Source organism: Myotis brandtii, unplaced genomic scaffold (assembly GCF_000412655.1).
Source record: "Myotis brandtii unplaced genomic scaffold, ASM41265v1 scaffold253, whole genome shotgun sequence".
Taxonomy (NCBI): Eukaryota; Metazoa; Chordata; class Mammalia; order Chiroptera; family Vespertilionidae; genus Myotis; species Myotis brandtii.
This window is the reverse complement of record NW_005359590.1, coordinates 425,515-446,596: the sequence shown is the minus strand read 5'-3', so window position 1 is coordinate 446,596 and position 21,082 is coordinate 425,515. Positions and strand designations below refer to the sequence as shown.

At 36.6% G+C, this 21,082-nt stretch overlaps 1 protein-coding gene across 1 annotated transcript in view; it reads right to left on the bottom strand.

Moving 5' to 3' along the window:
- Positions 1-18,730, bottom strand: part of ERO1A (endoplasmic reticulum oxidoreductase alpha) — a 32,156-nt gene extending 13,426 nt beyond the window's left edge. The window contains exons 1-9 of the mRNA XM_005867907.2: positions 18,713-18,730; positions 17,319-17,438; positions 16,431-16,514; positions 10,906-10,944; positions 9,174-9,250; positions 8,984-9,057; positions 4,831-4,951; positions 2,841-2,887; positions 292-303 (exon numbers count right to left, since the gene is read on the bottom strand). Of these exons, the coding sequence (XP_005867969.1) occupies positions 292-303; positions 2,841-2,887; positions 4,831-4,951; positions 8,984-9,057; positions 9,174-9,250; positions 10,906-10,944; positions 16,431-16,514; positions 17,319-17,438; positions 18,713-18,730 (592 nt within the window). The remainder of the gene's footprint in view (positions 1-291; positions 304-2,840; positions 2,888-4,830; positions 4,952-8,983; positions 9,058-9,173; positions 9,251-10,905; positions 10,945-16,430; positions 16,515-17,318; positions 17,439-18,712) is intronic.
- Positions 18,731-21,082: the final 2,352 nt, after the last annotated feature.

The following is a 21,082-nucleotide window of genomic DNA, read 5'->3' as shown; positions in this document are numbered from 1 at the left end:
TCGAGTTCAACCAGTAACAGGGTGTTTCCCTGTCTAGCTTTCCACGTGCAGAGGAACACGTAGGAGTGAATTATCAGAGGCTGATGCCTGCTGCCCCTACTGCCTGATCCCAGACACAAGCAGTCATTTTCCCTTAACCTGTGCTTCCGCCTCCAGAATTTTAAATAAAGAAATAAAAATTAACCTCTTCTGAGTCTCAGAAGTGAGAAGAAAAAAAAAATTTTCCAAATAAACATCTGAATCTATAAGAAAAGTCATATATGTAATGTATGATAAAGAGAGTCTACTTACCTTCACTTTTCCCTGAAAAACAAAACAAAGTGTTTATTATTATAAACTCCTTCCAGATGCCCCTTTTAAAATACTATACTTCTATAAAAATAAGACTTTTAATAAGGGTTAGTTTTAGCCCATCAGTTCATCTACATAAGCAGAATCCATGATACTCCTGGCTGAAACTCTTATCAGTGATAGGAATTATGCCAGATTAGTGGCATCATCTCCAAGAGCCCCAATAAAGAGTAGTTGCAGCTCATATAAGATTTAATATGGGCTAACAGGAGAGGAAAACCTAATCTGTCACCTGAGAGTGCTCTTGAATACCTTAAGGACTTACGGTTATTTGGCTGGCAGAGGCTTTCTCCACATTTATTTATCCTAAAGCTATAACGTAGTTTCTGCTACAAATTTGAAACCTCCAGACTGACATTATAAAATTTTACTCTATTCAGGAATATTTTTAGAGACTATTTGTAAGACTCAAATTATGCACAATTCAGCAGTTGGTATGCAGCTGCTCATTTACATGGAAAAATTATCTTCATTTGCCCACTTTCATTCAATGCTATCACTGTTTGATTATTAAGTAACATATGCTCATTGCAAATATGTGTTTTTCAAAAAGAGAACACAAACAAAATAAAAAATATCATCCAAAACTCCCTCTGCCCAAAGATAAATACCATTTACATCTTGGTAAATGTCCTTTTTCTTTGTGTATAGATATTTAGCTATTATATTTTTACAAAAATGTATTATACCTACTTCTGTAATGTTTCGATACCTGTTTTTTCTCAATGTGTTATTGATCACTATTGACGCAAATGAATACAAATTTCATCAACATTTATAATGGCTATGTGAATATACCATAAATCATTTAACCACTTCCGAAATGATAAACATTTAAATTGTTCCTATGTATCTTTAAGATAAGTGAAGGTGGCTAATTAATTTATCAGACCATAATGTGAGTTCATACTGAAGATCACCTCTTGTCCAGGAATTTGCATTTCATCTTATATTAAATCAATACCTTCGACTGAGTTACCATATGCAACTCCATAAACTCAAAGCCTTGTTTATTTATTTTTTTTTAAATATATTTTATTGATTTTTTACAGAGAGGAAGGGAGAGGGACAGAGAGTTAGAAACATCGATGGGAGAGAAACATCGATCAGCTGCCTCCTGCACACTCCCTACTGGGGATGTGCCTGCAACCAAGGTACATGCCCTTGACCGGAATCGAACCTGGGACCCTTCAGTCCGAAGGCCGACGCTCTATCCACTGAGCCAAGCCGGTTAGGGCTCAAAGCCTTGTTTAAAGATGTTCTCCCATTTCTAATCTAAGAAAGACTAATCTGCCAGCATTTAGGGCAGTGGTTCTCAACCTGTGGGTCGCGACCCCTTTGGTGGTCGAACAACCCTTTCACAGGGGTCGCCTAAGACCATCCTGCATACCAGATATTTACATTATGATTCATAACAGTAGCAACATTATAGTTATGAAGTAGCAACGAAAATAATTTTATGGTTGGGTCACAACATGAGGAACTGTATTTAAAGGGCCAGAAGGTTGAGAACCACTGATTTAGGGGATGATGCAACCCATTGCTTTCAAGGAGGAAATTTATGTTTATGGACTATATGAGATCAGCAGCTATTCAAATAAATTTAAAAACAATAACCTCACATATTTGCTAAAAGCACATCAAAGATTTCATCGGTAAGCACATATTCAGAGAATAGGTATAGATATTATAACTGCTTATTATAGACTGGAGAAGGGTTTGTGTCCCTTCTGCACCTACACAGTGCCTAGCATATAGTACATGGTGGATAATCATTTGTTGAAGGAACAAGACCATTAAATGAGGACACTTTTCATCCATCAATTATCTAACAAACTCTATGATGTGCTAGGCTCTAAATTAACAGATGAAACCAATAAATGTGTCCAAAGTACAGTGTAGATCAACAGATATGTAAATAGTAGTCAAACAATGCTAAACAGTGGAAAGGGCTAGAAGAGGAACAAGACATGGCATAAGATCACTTCCTGAGAAGAGACCACTTCCAGTTTGGAGGACCAGCGATAGCTTTGTGGAAAAGGAAGCATGTGGGCCAGACCGTAAGTGTAAGTAGAAAATGAAAAACGTTAATGAGGTACAAAGACCTGTGAATTTGAAATCAGACTCCCAATAATTTCAAGTGTTGGGAAAGATGTAAGGTAGAAGGTGTTGGACATTCATTTAACTAGAAAATGAGTAAAAATAGTAGAAAAACGGAGCACACGTTATGTGAAAATGCATAGGATAAATATATAACTTCATCTTCACACTATGGTAGTCTAATACCAGGAACTTCATTACAAAAATACTCCTTCCTGAAGTGTATGTCAAACACCAATTTCTCTGCAAGAATAAGGTATAACTTCTATGGAAAAAAGGAATACTAGCATATCACCTCACATGCTCTTGCCAACCCTTTTCAGGCCTTCCCCCTCCTCTAACCAAAGTTCACTGGCCGATGAATATAACAGTGCAATTAAATAACTCACCTTGACTGGAAGCCAAAGGATTTAAAGGTCTTTTAATTGTCTGTGGCCTGGAATCAAAATAAAGTTACAAAATATAAATATGTCATCTATAATGTTACTTAAGTAAAAATGAAAATTATCTCAGAAAGTTTCTTAGTGACTATATCCAAAACCAAACTGTTTTATTGAGCTTATAAAATATTTAGTTTTCGCTAATTGCTTTAAGGGAAGCAATTTAAGGGAAGGTGGTTGTTATTTGTTTTAATGATAATAGTTTCTGAGCTTTTTCCATTATAACAGCCAGAAAGTCATTTCCTAATCACCTCTTCAAACAAAGGAAGAAAAAAAATACCACTCAAGCTCTTCTCCTGGAGTCACTAAAATGCTTTTAAATGTATTACATACACATATGTGTGTATATGCCACAAAGTACAATCCAAATTGAAAGACAAACAAAAAATGTAAATACGCAACAAGCATTAAAATAAGGAAGAAAAAAAGTGTGGGTAGATTATCTTCCACTTAGGAAATCTTAGGCATCTCAGTCTTCCCTGTGGCCATCGAGTTGGTTATGATTTCAATAAAAGGTGTGTTTTTTTTTAATAAGGATAAAAAAGAGAGTTAATATGTCACTAAAGTGCTTTTAAATCTCAAAATGAATATTCATTAGTATCATTTTGTGAAGTGCAGGGATTGTTTTAACATCCATTATTTAAATTTTACAAATTTGTACAAGTTGGGACATTTTGAGAACAGAACATGTAAGTTATATTTTAACATGCTCAATTTAGCACCTCATACATCATTTATATTTTAGAAATATTGTGGTAGTCGTGATATAAATTAGTTAGAAAAGAACTATAAAACTAATACAAAATCTAACAAGTGCTTCAGTTGGACTCTATTTTAGTTCACTTTAAAAAAAAATCTTTTAAAGTAAGTCAGTAAACCAAACATAAACAATCTGAATAATAGTCAAGAGAATTGAAATGAAACATATGGCAGAAATAAGTAAATAACGAAAACTCTCCACTACCCAAACTGGAGAAATTCTTCAAGTCAAAAAAAGGAACAGTCTGACATTTTACTGGTATAAGTACACTTGCTGGTCTCTTATGTTTATATTTGACTTATAAAAAGTGAAATGCATTATTGCCATATCTGGAAACTCCAAAGATTTTCCCAGAATTCCCCCTAATCTCTGAGATAGCATCACACACACACACACACACACACACACACACACTCTCTCTCTTCCAAAAACCAATAAGCACATTGTTTAGAGCTTAAAAGCTTAGAAGTGAGTAAACTTGAAGTATGTCTCAGTCACCCAGTGATCAAATTGACTGCTTCCACTATAGTGATTTAGAGTACGAAGTGGGTTCTTTGATGCTGGACAAACCAGTTAAAATCAGCTTTCCAAATTTCTGTTTCTCCATCTCTAAACTGTAAGGACGACAACACAGGGTGACTGGCAAGACTAAAGGAGAAGATCTATGTAACATGCTTATTAGCACGATGCCTACACAGAGTGAGTGTTCAAAAGTGTTAGTTATTATAATTATTCTGTGAAATTAATTTAACCTTGAAGTGGGTAAAATAACTATAGGAACAAAAAGAGGAGTAAAAGTCACCAAAAAGAGAATAAGGAGTTATATATTCTGATCTATTCTCTGCCACTAACCGTATGATTTTAGAAAATGAAGTAACTCTCTCTCAGGCTCTAGGTTAGCTCATCTAGAAAATGAGGCTCTCTGACCCGACTCAAGGAACATTTTCAGTGCCCACAACACTCCCATAAAAGTCTAATACTATTCTAAGTCTTTTAAAGAAGAAAGATATTTGTTGAAACATGTCTACATGTTTTCCCAGAGGAGACCTGGTTCCTATGTCCCAATACATCCTTTAACAAAGTAAATTTCATTTGTAGTTAAAATCATTATTATTTTGTTTGTTTACAAAGAGAAATCACTACATCTCCTAAAAATTTATAAATGGAAATGACACATACTTAAAACAGTTTTCTTCATAGATGACATTCCATATCCTCCAAGCATCTGGTCCCTTGTAACCCGTGTAGCGCTCAGGATTAAGGAGCAAATCTACGTACTCAGCATCAGGAGACTGTATGTCTATAAAATAAAAGTTTCTATTGAAACTTTCTTCTTTACAGTTACCTTTAAAAAGCTAATATAGAAGTATTCCATTGATTCTAAGGCATCACAGATGTGTCAATGCCTCAGGGACTTAAAAACAACTTTTCAGGAGAAAGATAAAAGAATCAACACAGCCACGTTAAATGTACACTCTAGTTTCAAAAGCATGCTGCTTTTAGAAATGTTACAAAATAGGAACAGGTGAATTTTAGAACCAAAGGAACATGGTAATTCAATTCTCATAAGCTATCCATACAAAGAATATATATACATGTCCCTCCACAATGACCACAGTAGTTCATCAGTAACTAAGGTAAATGAAGTGTTAGTACCATACACTGTTTGTTATCAAATACTTCCTTCCTGCATGAGCACCATCAGAATCCACCACAAACCTGTCCCAAAGGTATAATCCTAAACATGCAAAAAGTCACATCCAGGATGGCTTTTGGGTCTGCATTATTTATAAAAGGGAAAATTGGAAGCAACCTAAATGTCCAACAGAGCAGAGCATGGGTTCTGGAGCCAGAGTGCCCGGGTCAGAATCCAGGACAAGTTATGTAAATTCTCTGTCTTGTGCCATCATTTCTAAGATAGGGATAATATTCACAGTGTTACTGTGAAACTTAAATAAGTTATATATGTGCAGAGAGCTTAGAACAATGGTAAGAGAATAATAAATATTAGCTGGTGGTATTGGTGTTATGATGTATATTAACAGGCCATTTTATAGTCAAAACTATTAAGTACAAAGGCTATCTAGTAAAATGAAAAGATAAACATTATAGAGAAGTCAGTTAAAGATATATAAACAAAACATACAAAAATTGGTGGGATATTGCTTTCTTGTGTGTTCTATAAATTTGTATATATGTTATAACTTCAAAGCAACAACAATAAAAAGGACCCTAGTCCTCCAGTGGCTTTGGGAAATTATTTAATAGCACAGCAAAGCCTTACTCCTCTAGAAGGCTTAACAATATGCACCAACAAAGAATTTGCTTCCAGAAGCAACATAGCAACAGCATCTAGAAATAACTGAACGTCTAAGATAGAAGTAATACACAATATAATAAATTATAATAAATTCATAAATATATTCATAAAACATATAAATATTGCTCAGCAACTACTACTTTAAGACAGAAAACTAACCACCAAGAAATGATTACATTTTCATATTTTGCCTAGAGATAAACATTGCCTCATAATTTTCCTTATGATAAGTATTTCCTCTCCCAACTTTATTTTTTTTAATGTTATTAAAACTATATTTTGTCAGATGACAAAAGTTTAAATTTCTTCTTTTTTTTTAATCCTCACCCAAGGATATTTTTCCCATTGATTTGTTTAGAGAGAAGGGAGGAGGGGGGCAGAGAGAGAAGGAAACATCCATATGAGAGAGACACATCGATTGGTTGCCACCCATTCGCATCCCTTTCATACCCAACCAACCAGGGCCAGGAATTGGGCCTGCAACTGAGGTACGTGTCCTTGACTAGGAATCGGACCTGAGACCCTTTGGATCAATGCTCTAACCACTGAACAAAGCCAGCCAGGGCTTAAATTTCTCATTCGGATATATAAAATACCTTCTATAGTCCCCTTACCACTTACACACATTATGTATTCCTTATAAAGCTTTCCTTTTTTATAATATCCACCCTCCTTTCACAGAATAAACAAATACAAATTGTCAAGTGGTTCACCCAAGATAACAGAACACCACCACATAAAAAGTGAATTATTGATTCTCAGTCCTTGCCACACAAAGGTAAGCTGGCAGTCTCAAAAGGACACTTTTTAAATAGAAGTAAAGGTATTGCCATTCTTTCTCTAACATTGCAGGCCTTAAAAAAAAGTGCTGCAAGTTATAAATTTATTTTATCTCACAGCACTGTTTACTCCAAAGAATCCTTGTGGAAAAGATGGCAAAGTTAGGGAGCTGGGAGAGCATTTACCCCTTTCCTTTACTAAGCCATCCTCACCCAACACCCCTGAAGCCAAATGTGTTTGGAATTCAGAACTTTTCAGATTTTAGAAAATACAGTGCATGCAGCATATATTGACTATTACTCCAGCAGGGACGGAGGCAGCAACTTTTGATCAAATACATAAATATCTCTGCCATGAAATACATGAATATTCACACAATGAATCTATGATAAACTTAGAGGGAAAAATATTGACTTTTCTATGTTTTCAGAATTTGGAAATAAGAATAAAGGGCTATAGGAGGGAGACCAAGATGGCGGCATAGGTAAACACCGCAGACTGCTGCCGCAAACAACCACTTCAAAAATACAACTAAAAGACCTTTTGATCAAATACATAAATATCTCTGCCATGAAATACATGAATATTCACACAATGAATCTATGATAAACTTAGAGGGAAAAATATTGACTTTTCTATGTTTTCAGAATTTGGAAATAAGAATAAAGGGCTATAGATATAAATGTGCCCAAACATGGTCATGTTTTTTTATTAAGGAAAGCATGTATTTCTTTTTTAAAAGAAAAAAAGCCACAAAATTAAAAGTAAATACTTTCTATTTTTCTTCCTCTTTTTTTTGGGGGGGGAAGGGGGGTGATAGGGATTGCTGACTTCATCTTTTACTTGTAATTAAAATGATCTGTATCACTCTTCACTAATTTTTTATTTTATTTTTAATCCTCACCTGAGTGTATTTTCTCCACTAACTTTTAGAGAATGGAAGGGAGGGAGACTGTGGGGGAGGGAGGGAAGGAGAGAGAGAGAGAGAGAGAGAGAGAGAGAGAGAGAGAGAGATCAATGTGTCTCTCACATCGACTGGTTGCATCTTGCAATGTGTCCTGATTGGGGCCAGGGATCAACCTGTAACCCAGGTAGCACCCTTGACTGAGAATCAGACCCAAGACCCTACAGTGCCCAGGCCAACACTCTAACCACTGAACCACACCATCTAAGGCTTCACTAATTGTTTAAAAGATCACTAATTTGCTCTAAAACAGCCATAGAAAAATACCAAAATTCAGTTTGATTGTATGTTGTTTAGCCAATTAAAAGGCTAAACAATTCAATTTAGGAAAAGGGAGACACTAGAAAAAGGAAGAAGAGACAAATCCATAAATCTTGATCAAAGAGTTCTAAGGGTTTCTGGGGCTCCTACATTTTAACAGCACCAGCCCTCTGGCTTAGCTTTAGATGTAGCAGATACAACTGATGGGTCATCATTCTCTTTTCCAAAAGTAACATGGACCATCACCATTAAGGAAAATATTTAACAATATGGTATCAGTGAAACAGAAGCAGGTTTTTGCATTCCCTACATTTTAGCTATTTATGCAAAATGTCTGTATATATTATAAAAATTATAATATATAATATATGATGTAATCTATATTTTATGCAATACAATATATAATAATATTATATATATATTACTAGAACTATGGAACTCAAGAGGTGATTTTTTTTCAAAAACTGAAAACCATTAAGCAATAACTCCCCACCTCCCTTCCCTCCAGCCCTTGGTAAACTCTAATTTACTTTCTGTCTCTATGTGATAAGTTACCTAATCTAGATATTTCATACAAATGGAATCATACGATACTTGTCCTTTTCTGTCTGGCTTATTTCATTTAGCATTATGTTCTGAACGTTAATTCACACTGTAGCATGTATCAGAACTTTATTTCTTTTTACGGCAAAACAGTATTTCATTGTATGTAGGTACTACACTTTCTTGATACTGTACATTCATCCATTCATGGACACTTTTCCCACCTCTTGGTTATTGTGAATAATGCTGCTATAAACATAGGTGTAAAAATATGTTTCCCTGTAGTCAGTCTTTTTAGATGTTTGCTTAGGAGTTGAATTGTCAAGTCATATGGTAACTCTAGGTTTACTTTTTGAGGAAATGCCAAACCATTAGAAAATGAATTTATAAAAGTCATTTTTAAAGAATTATTTTTTTCTTGGGTACAATCTTAAACAAAATGCATACTATAAAAAAGGTTTTACCATCAGCTTCACAGAAGTTGTCTGAGGAATCATCATGCTTGGTCCACTGAAGAACGGCCTTCTGCGTTTCCTCACTTCAAACAAAGATAACAGTGTTATTCTTTTTTTACAGTTAACATTTCACCTGGAAAAAAAAACAACACAAAAAAACATAAAATGCTGCTGCTGCCAAAAAAAAAAAAAATCAAACCTCAGAGACTCATCCACAGCTCCAAGTCGTTCAGCCTGTTCACATTCTTCAATGAGATCATTGCCTTCTTCAGAATACTGAAATGAAAAGGGGAATAAATAGAATACAAGTTTACTGCATTTTTTAAATGTTTAAAAAAGAATTTTTTAACACATTGGCTATGATGTCACTCTGTATGTAAACAAGAAAACATGGGATTGAAATGAGCAAAATCAGTTTAGAATCTGTAATAAATAAGTAAATAGAGGGAAAAGATACAAGTCTCTCATACTGAAGAATTCCAGACAACTTATATCCTCAAGGAGATGAAGCACTCCGTAAATGTGGGCTGTGCATAGTGGTGACTTCCTTCCAAAGAACACAGTACGAAAAGGGTGAGAAAGAATAAATCTATGGTGGAGAAAGCTGACAAAACTACCTCAACCAGGTGATCAAGGTCAACTTTAATAGGAAAAAGTCATATTGGTAATATGTGACGTGACGTGACGTGACGTGACGTGACGTGACGTGACGTGATGTGACGTGCCGTGACGTGATGTACACGAGGAAAACGGCACTTTACTTCTGTGGTCTTCCTCCCAAAAACATAACCCCACTCTGAGCGTGAGAAAAACATGGACAAATCCCAACTGGGGACATTCTACAAATGCCTGACTAGTACACCTTAAAAGTATCTCATCAAAAACAAGGCAAGGCTGAGAATGAGTCCCAGCCAAGAGGAACCTAAGAGATATGACCCCTAACTGTAACTTGCTATCTTGGATGCCATCCTGAAACACAAAAAGGACATTAGGGGGAAACCAAGGAAATCTGAATACAACGTGGACTTTAGATAGTAATAATGTATCAATATCGGTTCACTTATTGTAATAAATGTATCATACAAATGTAAGATGTTAATCACAGAGGAAACTAAGTGTGGAGTACATGGAAACTCTGTACTATCTTCACAATTTTTTCTATAAATCTAAAAGTGTTATGGCCCTGACCGGTTTGGCTCAGTGGATAGAGAGTCAGCCTGTGGACTGAAGGGTCCCAAGTTCGGTTCCGGTCAAGGGCATGTACCTTGGTTGTGGGCACATCCCCAGTAGGGGGTGTGCAGGAGGCAGCTAATCGATGCTTCTCTCTCATTGATGTTTCTAACTCTCTATCCCTCTCCCTTCCTCTCTGTAAAAAGTCAATAAAGTATATTTAAAAAATAAAAATAAATAAAAGTATAATGAAGTTAAAAATTTATTTAAAGAGAGAGAGACATAAGAGACACATCAACCAAATGCCATGTATGAAATATATTTGAATCCTGTTTCAAACAAGCTATTAAGATACTTATGAAACAACTAAAGAAATTCAAAGCCTGACTGTGGTTATATTTTTTAAGTATATTTTAATCTTAGGGATGTATATAAAGTATTTGTAAACAAAATGATTTACCTGAGACTGGTTTTAAGTACTTGGGAGAATGAGGTGGGATGTACAGATGAAACAAGATTAACCACACATTGGTAACTGATGAAGCTCTGTGATGGGTACATGTTGTGGGTTTGTTTCCTCTACTTTAATTTTTCTTTCATGCTTTGCATAACAAAGGGTTGAACAAAAGAACTGGAGTCATTGAGTACAAATAACTCTCAAGGGGTTTCACTGTGAAGGGGAGCAGAGAAGTGGGGTAGTAGCTGGTAGGGGAAATGAGTCTTTGTTAAGATATTGGACACATTAATCAATATATACATACCTTGTAGCTTGCAGATTTAATTCCATCAGGAACTTCATCCTGAAAAAGAAAAAAAATGCTTTTACATGACATTTATCCTACTGATAAAGTATTTTAAATTTCCATGATTTATGAGAAAAATTCATGAAACAAATTATTGAAGTTAACATTTTTTAACTGAGAACAAGTTAGGCAGTTGTAACATTATTTTCTGTTAGTAAATAAAAATGCAACGACAAATTATTCTATGGATTGCTGATATATATTTCAGCATGGAAATGTAAAAATAGTCACTTAGTTATTATTCAATGTGATGCTCAAATTGTCCACATTTGGCCACTAGGGGACCCACTTATGCTTACTTGATATTTGCACCTGTGTCTTTTGATAGTACCCCAGTTATTTTTGTTGTTGTTGTTTAATTTATCTTTATTGTTGAAAGTATTGCAGATGCCCCCTTTTTTTTCCCATTGACCCCCTCCACCCCGCACTGGCCCCTCCCAGGCCTTCACCAGACTATTGTGTGTGTCCATGGGCTATGCATAGATGCATATAAATTCCCTGGTTAATCTCTCCCCACCCACCCCCTCTACCCCAGTAATCTTTAACAGCATTTTTTATTTCTGTTGTGACAAGATACTCCAAGTTCATCTTGTATATTTCTTGTTCCAGTCTTGGAATTGCTTGTGGTGTTTTTTTGTTTGGTTGATTGGTTGGTTTGTTTGTTTTGTTTTAAGAAGGCTTCGTTCTTTTCAGAGCAAAATAGAACCATTTTTTAGTCAAGCATTGGCCACTTACCAACTACAGGACCTATCTGCCTATCATCAAAGTGATGCTGTGAGTGCAGATAATGAGGTACATGGGAGAACTCTGTAAATTGCAGGCCCAATGCTAAGTATATCCCTGAATTAGAGTTTGCTCAAAGGGGAGGACCCACACAGAGACATGCACTTTATCATGTACCCTTCAGACTCTGAACTAGGTCAACATGTGTTCTTTTTCTATGCCCAGGTATTTAGATGGTTTCTAATTTTTTCATATAATAAACCATGCCAACTTTATAGGCCAATTTCAGCAGAACTGACATCTCTACAAAATTCAGTACTGCTTTACAATCATCTTTGTACATTTGTTTGATTATTTTAGTCAGTGAAATTCCTAGTGGAATTGCTAGGTCCCTGATATGTACCTTTTTAATGTGTTTGATACATTTGCCAAATTGATCTCGAAAAGACTTCACCACCAGAGTGCTTATTTCCTAACACTGGATGTTGTTACTCTTTTTCGCCTGGGCCACTAAGTAATGGAGGAGAAAGAACCATGTTTTGATTCACTGTAAAGGAAGTAGCCTGTGTTTCAGCTTACAGAGAGGGTCCAGCCTCTGTGGGAGACCACCAGCCACATTCAAATATTCTCTGGAATCAGGAGTGTGAATCAAAGGGTATGCATTTTAAAGACCATGTTTGAGGAAGAGAATTTCAACTTTTATTATTTTTCTATCTCCTGCTGGGTCCCAGAGTATAACCTGAACCAAGTCTAAAATTGAACCAAAAAAGGAAACTGGTGTTGGTTCCCTGTTTAGCCCAAAAAGGTGTTAACAAAACAGCAGCAGACCATGTGAAGTGGTGAGTTAACTGTATTTAACCTTGTACATCAGGTTAAGAAAGAATTGTTAAGTGTTTTAGGTGCGGTAACTACATTGTGTTCATAATGTAATGTTCTTATTTTAAAGATGCAGACTGAAGTAGAATAGATGTCAAAATATCAGTCATGTGCAATATAAATTCTAGCTATGAAAGCTGATTATTCAGCCTAGAGCAAGTGTATCAAAGTGTTTGAAATGATCTCTAATCACTCTTTGGTTCTGACAGACTGCCCTATTTTAGGATCCGTTGGAACTGAGCCCAGCTTGTCCTAAGGGGAATGTGAATGGCTCATTGCCTCACTGCCACTTACAGTGGAGTTTCTCATGTCTCCCTCCTCTGCTCTGCCTTCCCCTCTGCTCCCACGGTGTGTACATGTTCAGTACATCTACTATTGGGCTATCACATTTGCATTGCAACTGTCATTAGTGTTTGTCTCCCCTATTAAACTATAGCTCCTCATGGTAAAAGCTTATCTTATATGTCCAGGTTGTGGCACACAGTAGACCCTCAAAAAATATTCACTACTGAACCAAATTACATTCCATTGCTAAGCGATATTCCTTTACCAGTTTTTTCTCCATCTCCTTTCTCATCTTCCTCCCCACTCCTCACAACACTGCCAGTTATCTTTCCAAAATCTTGGGTCTAATCATGGCATTACAAACACACACACACACACACACACACACACACACACACACACGATATATGCATAATTATAATCTAACTAGAGGCCCGGTGCACAAAATTCTTGCACAGGTAGGGTCCCTAGGCCTGGCCAGCAATCAGGGCCAATCAGGGCCTTCCTTCCCCCAGCTGCCAGCTGCCGGCTGGGGCCTTCTTTCGTTCTGCATTCCCTCCCCCCGGTGGTCAGCGCACGTCATAGCGAGTGATTGAACTCCCGGTCATCGATAAGCTATTACTTGATTCTAAGTATCTCTCAGGTTTCCTGCCCCCTCCTGTCTTCTTAAGGTGGCGTCTCCTAGCTCAATCCTTCATTAACAATAATCAGAAATAATTGCTACTTTAAGATGAGATCAAACTTGTAATAATTGTAAAACTATTTGCTTGTTCTAAGGTTAATAATAGGCCATTTAGTAAGGAAATTCAGCATGAAAAATAATATCCCATTTAATGTATAAGTATAATGAAATGTCTTTATTAAGTATTTGCCATATTTTTGCATTTTAATAAGTCATATAAATAAGTTATTGGTCAATTTGAATTTTCCCAACATTTTTTTATATTACTAAATATAAATTCTAAACTTATGAAGTAAAATGAAACATTTAAATTAATAATATGACTTTAATGATAAACTCATGCTTTAATCATAGTAACACAAGGTGTTTCATAAGTTAATCCTTGAATTTTCAAAAGCTGTACCTATGAGGATTAATATAACTAAAAACATGCTTCTCATTCATCTAGTGGTAAAATACTAGTAAATAATCTTATATTTACCTTAATTCCACATGCTAGATAGGTCAATATGGCAATATTTACAAAAATAAAAATTAACTGCTCAAAACTACACTAGTCCTAGCTGGTTTGATTCAATGGATAGAGTGTTGGCCTATGGACTGAAGGATCCTGGGTTTGATTCTGGTCAAGGGTACATACCTGGGTTGTGGCTCTATCCTCAGTAGGGGGCGAGCAGAAAGCAGCCGATCAATGATTCTCTCTCATCATTGATGTTTCTATCTCTCTCTCTCTCCCTCTCCCTTCCTCTCTGAAATCAATAAAAATATATTTTAAAGAAACTACGCTAGTACTTCACACCCACTAGGATGGCTATTATCAAAAAAACAGGAAAAAGCATGTGTTAGGGAGGATGTGGAGAAACTAAAACCCCTGTGCACTGCTAGTGGGAATGTAAAATGGTACAGCCATAGTGGAAGACAGCATGGTGTGCCTCAAAAATTAAACACAGATCCAGCAATACTAATGATCCAGCAATTCTACGTCTGGGTATATATACCCCAAAAAAATTGAAAGTAGAGATTCAAGCAGACATTTGTACACCCACATCCATAGCAGTATTATTCACACTAACTAAAAGGTAGAAACCATCCAAAAGTCAATCAACAGGTGAATGGATAAACAAAATGTCGTATACACACACTAGGGAATCCAATTCAGACTTAAAAAGGAATAAAATCTACCCTGGCTGGTGTGGCTAAGTGGTTACAGCATCGGCCTGCACACTAAAAGGTCATGGGTTCAATTCTCAGTCGGGTTATGCGTGGGAAGCAATCAGTCAATAAATAGTCCATGTGTCTCTCTCACATTGATATTTCTCTCTCTCTCTCTCTCTCTCTCCTCTCTCTCTTTCTCTCTCTCTTCCTCTCTCCCCCACTTCTCCCCCCGCTCTACCCCATACACGCTCTCTTAAAAAAAAAAAAGCAATGGGAAAAATATCCTCAGTGAGGATTAACAAAAAACAAAACAAAAAAAGGAATAAAATACATGCTGCAATGTAGATAAACCTTGAAAACATACACTAAGTGAAATAAACCAGACACAAAAGGACAAATATTGTAATGACTCCCCTTATACGAGGGACCTAAAATAGTCAAATTCATAGAGAAAGAAAGTGGAATAGTGATTGCTAGAGGGGTGGGGAATTAGAAAGTATTGTTTAATGAGTATGGCATTTTAGTTTGGGAAGATGAAAAAGTTCTGGGGATGGGAGATGGTGATGGTTGCACAACAATGTAGTATTTAATGTCAATGAATTATACACTTAAAAATGATTAAAATAGTAAAATTATGTTTATGTATATTTTACCATGATGAAAAAGTAAAAATATAAACTTTTATTCTTTTTAAAAATATATTTTTATTGATTTCAGAGAAAGGAAGGGAGAGAGAGATAGAAACATCAATGATGAGAGAGAATCATTGATTGGCTACCTTCTACACACAACACATTGGGAATGGAGCCCACAACCCAGGCATGTACCCTGACCGGGAATGGAACCATGACCTATTGGTTCATAGGTCGACACTCAACCGAAGAGTCACGCCAGCTGGGCAAAAATGTATACTTTTAAAGAAAAAAAAAAAGCTTCATTGAAAAGCATGAAATTCTCTGCTTTCAGAGTAGAATACTTCAAATTGTAATGCTCTGAGAAATCCTTCATAAAACCAGGTATTTTCTCCAACTCCTCCCACCATAGGAAATGCAAGGAAAATAATACACCCACAAAAAAGGGAGCGGGATTTGGTTTATACATTGATTAACTTCATTTTATTATACTATAAACATAACTTTGTTCAGGTAAGATATAAGAAGAAAAACTATCATGCCAAAAAAACTACAGATGCTCCTTGACTTATAACGGGTTTTACCCCGATAAACCCATCATAAGTCATAAGTTGAAAACACAGTAAATCCAATGAATTTAATACACCTAACCTCATAGCTGAGCCTGGCCTACCTTAAATGTGCTCAGAACACTTACATTAGCCTATGGTTGGGCAAAAGCATCTCACTGCCACTGCCCAGCATCGCGAGAGACTGTCATGCCAAATAAAGTAGCCCAGCAAAAGGTCAAAATTTACATTACAGTTCCCACTGAATGCAGCTTTCACACCACCCTAAAGTCAGAAAGCCATAAATTAAACCATCGATTGAGTTGGGGACCATTTGTATTAATCTCACTAATAAGTAAGAGGATTAGATTAACTACAAAATTTTAATTCTATTATTATAAAGGCAGTATAATTCGAAGTGTTTTATATTTGTAAGTTTAGGTTTTTAATATATAAATATTACACATTATAGTTAGCCTAAGGATTAAAATATCATTTTAGTTATATTTGCCCCTTTTAAAAAGCTGTAATTATTTGAAAAAAAAGATGATAACAGTTCTTAAATATTTACACGGTTCTTACAGATTGACAAGGCTTGACGGCACAGTCTCTTCTTCCACACTGGCTGATATCTTTCCAGAAAGGACAGGGCCTCTTCAGGTTTACCTTGTAAAATAACAATAGAAAACATTTTAAAACAATCTCTAAAAACAGAAAAAGTTTGGAATTAACACATGTTGAATTGTGGTGCTATAACCTGATCGTGTTATTGGCTACAATTATTCTATTGCTTTCACTTATCAGGTGTCAAGTTCCAATGTTGACATAAAGGTGTAGCTGCTAATAAGTAAATTGGTAGACTTAGAAATTCACAGACTGTGACTAAACAAACCCTGAGCAGATGGCATCTAGGAGCCAAAGTAGCTCAGAGCACCACTACGCAACTCACATTCTTTTAAAGCAAGTAACAGTTAACATGGCAGAATCATTAGACAACTGTGAACTTAGACTATAACTATATAATCCAATGATCAGGTTTTCTAAACTCTTTCAGTAGATATCTCAAGATAAAGTATGACGAGTGATTTGTTAATATAATACAGGTCAAAATAAAGCTATGCTTCTCAAAAATATTTCATTTACTTACATTAAGTAATTGGAATAAATCTGATGTTTTAGAAAATTATGAACTCACGATTTTGATTACAATACACATACTAGTTTCTTTTCTGACTTCAGTTTAACCTACTAGTTTCTAACTCGTGTAAAACTCAGTTATTAAAATTAAAAGTATACAATGGGTAGTCTCAGAACCACGTTATTCACTCTTGTGAACTGAATTTTCCTAAAATGTCCTCGATCAATGTCAAGCACTAGCTACGATTTTGAAGCCTAGCAATGCCTAGCAATGCCTAAGAAAATGTAATTATCCATTTAAACTTTAAGTATTCTTATACAAAATTAAAATACCTTGTAATATCTAAAGTAGTCACTTTCAAGAAGTTTTTGTAGTCTTGGGAAAAGCCTGTAGTTATTAAATTTATCAATGGTTTCAACATCACAGGTACAATCATCCAAGTAACCACTGACCTGTTACAAAGAAAATGAAATATTAAATCAAAATGTCTTCGATGCAACAGAGTTCTTTTTCCTCACCTCGTTATGATGAAGGACATCTACTCAACCAACCTTTATCCTCCCTCCTCCCCATAATTTTCTGAGATCAGGTAGAACAATAATCTAGTAATGCTATTGCTCTAGAGGAATACTGTGGATACTTTTTGTAGGATGTACTGAGCTCATAACTATTAGGATGAACTACCTCTAATCTCTCCTTATTGTTATAAAGCTTTTCCCATAGCATAGGGCAGATGGCCAGTCGTGCCTGCAGAAGCAAGATAAGAGGAACTCTCCGCCTGACCGACCTGTGCACTCTCCTCCCTTGCCTCCCTTGGCCCACGTGTGCCCTCCCCTCCCCTTGACCAATTCATGCACCCATATCCTGGCCCTCTACTGCATACCTCTACCCTATATAAGAGAACCTCACCACCCCCTCGGGGCTGACACCAACACCCTGGTCTCAGCCCGCTGTGAGAGAATGCAATAAAATTTCTTACACTCTCACGTGTGTTGGCCTGGCTCCTGTCAGCATGGACCTAACAATAACAACGCATATACACCCAAAGATTTGGTCCCCTGCAGCCACCTGGTAGCCCTGCCCGCCAGGCCTGACCAGGGTTGGGTTACACAAAGATAGACACACAAAGATACATCTGACCCAAACCAGATCACAGTCCCTTCTCCAGGAACCTGGAATTGAGACCATGATGTCTCTCCCTAGACAGTAAGCAAGTAACTCAGACCATATTCCATCATGTGAACTGAGAAGCACATGACCAGTTAGCAGAGAAAGGGAAGATTTTAAAACATACACAGAACTAGAGACAGGAGATAGAAAACATATGCTACCTGGACTCCAGAGGGTTTCCCCACTTCTACCGTCTTTCCTGAAGCCCAGCTGCATTGGCACCCATGGCTTTTCTGGGACTCTATGTCCTTATAATTCCTTTTTCTCTGTCTTTCCCTTATTTTAGTTTCCCACAGGATTTGTAGGTTAGAGACAAGATGGGTGAAGAGATAATGAATTTGTAAGACAAACAATAATCTTATATATATACTAGAAGCCCAGCACATGAAATTCATACACTGGTAGCGTCCCAAGCAGCTGCCAGCTGCCAGCTGGGTACTCCCTCCCTCCCCCCGGCCAGCCCCGCCCCCTGGTCGAACTTCAGGACAAACTCCTGCTCAAGGGGACAATTTGCATACTACACTTTTATTATACAGGAAAAGGCTAAGTGACCTACCTTCCACTGTCTGACCATCTGACCGACAGACCGGCCGGTACATATGACGCACTCTGGCAATTTAAAAATAAACTTTGACTCGCACATGCACAATACATATAAAGCTCTCACTGGCACCAAGAAGATTTTGACACGCATAATTATTATTAATGAGAGATTCCACAACATTATGTGTTTAATAATTCTTCATGGAGAAAATGCCAAAAGGGCAGGTGTTCACTGTGAGCTTTAGAGTACCAGAACGATATAACCTTAGACTTTTGCTTCTGCATGTAAAAGGTGAGATAAGTTTTGCTGATCTGAGAACTGTAGGAGGTATAATTTATGATATTTTTCGTGAAACTGCTAAACATCGAGGATTATTAATCAATGACACTATCAGGAAAGATATGACTGATAATGCGATTATCTTTAATATGCCCAAACAACTACGGCAATTTTTTGCATATATATGCGTGTTTGGATGTCCTTCTGATGCAGACAAATTATGGGATGAGAATAAATCTCATTTTATTGAAGATTTTTGTTGGAAAGTACACCAAAGAGAAGGTGCCTGTGTGAACTGTGAAATGCACGCCCTTAATGAAATTCAAGAAGTATTCACATTGCATGGAATGAAATGTTCGGATTTCAAACTTCTGGACTATCCTTTATTAACGAATACAAATACATGTGATGAATTGTATGAGCGACAACAGGCAGAGGTTTTGATCAATTCTCTGAACGATGGAACAGCTGGCAGCCTTTCAGACTATAACGTCAGCCATCAAAAATCAAACTGTACACCCCAAATGCTTTTTCTTGGATGGTCCGAGCGGTAGTGGAAAAACATATCTTTATAAAGTTTTAATACATTATATTAGAGGTTGTGGTGGTACTGTTTTACCCACAGCATCTATAGGAATTGCTGCAAATTTACTTCTCAGTGAAAGAACCTTTCTTTCCCAATATAAATCACCAATTCCATTAAATGAAACTTCAATTTCTAGACTCAAAGAGTGAAGTTGCTAAAACCATTAAAAAGGCCCAACTTCTCATTATTGATGAATGCACCATGGCATCGTCATGCTATAAACGCCACAGACAGATTACTAAGGGAAATTATGAATTTGAATGTTGCATTTGGTGGGAAAGTTCTCCTTCTCGGAGGGGATTTTTGACAATGTCTCAGTATTGTACTGCATGCTATGCGATCAGCCATAGTACAAATGAGTTTAAAGTACTGTAATGTTTGGGGATGTTTCAGACAGTTGTCTCTTAAAACAAATATGAGATCAGAGGATTCTGCTTATAGAAAATGGTTAGTAAAACTTGGAGATGGCAAACTTGATAGCAGTTTTCATTTAGGAATGGATATTATTGAAATCCCCCATGAAATGATTTATAACGGATCTATTATTGAAGCTACCTTTGGAAATAATATATCTATAGATAATATTAAAAATATATCTAAAATATATTTGTTCTAAATATATTTTATTCGATTCTTTGTTCTGAAAATGAGCATGTTCATAAATTAAATGAAGAAATTTTGGATATACTCGATGGAGATTTTCACACATATATGAGTGTTGATTCCATCCATCCAACGGATGATGCCAAAAAGGGAAATTTTCTCATCAAATTTCTTAGAAACATCGATGAGAGAGAAACATCGATCAGCTGCCTCCTGCACATCTCCTACTGGGGATGTGCCCGCAACCCAGGTACATGCCCTTGACCGGAATCGAACCTGGGACCTTTCAGTCCGCAGGCCGACGCTCTATCCACTGAGCCAAACCGGTTTCGGCAAATTTCTTAATAGTATTACTCCTTCGGGATTGCCGTGTCATAAATTAAAATTGAAAGTAGGTGCAATCATCATGCTACTGAGAAATCTTAATAGTAAATGGTCTTTGTAATGGTATAAGATTTATTATCAAAAGATTGCGACCTAACATAATTGAAGCTAAAGTATTAACAGGATCTGCGGAAGGAAATGTTGTTCTGATTCCAAGAATTGATTTGTCCCCATCTGACACTGGCCTCCCATTTAAATTAATTTGAAGACAGTTTCCCGTGATGCCAGCATTTACTATGACTATTAATAAGTCACAAGGACAAACTCTAGTCTAGACAGAGTAAGCATATTCCTACCTGAACCCGTTTTCAGACATGGTCAGTTATATGTTGCTTTCTCTCAAGTTCGAAGAGCGTGTGATGTTAAAGTTAAAGTTGTAAATACTTGCCTAGCTGGTTTTGCTCAGTGGATAGAGCGTCAGCCTGCGGACTGAAGGGTCCCGGGTTTGATTACAGTCAAGGGCACATGCCCAGACTGTGGGCTTGCTCCCCAGTGGGGGGCATGTAAGAGGCAGCCGATCAATGATTCTC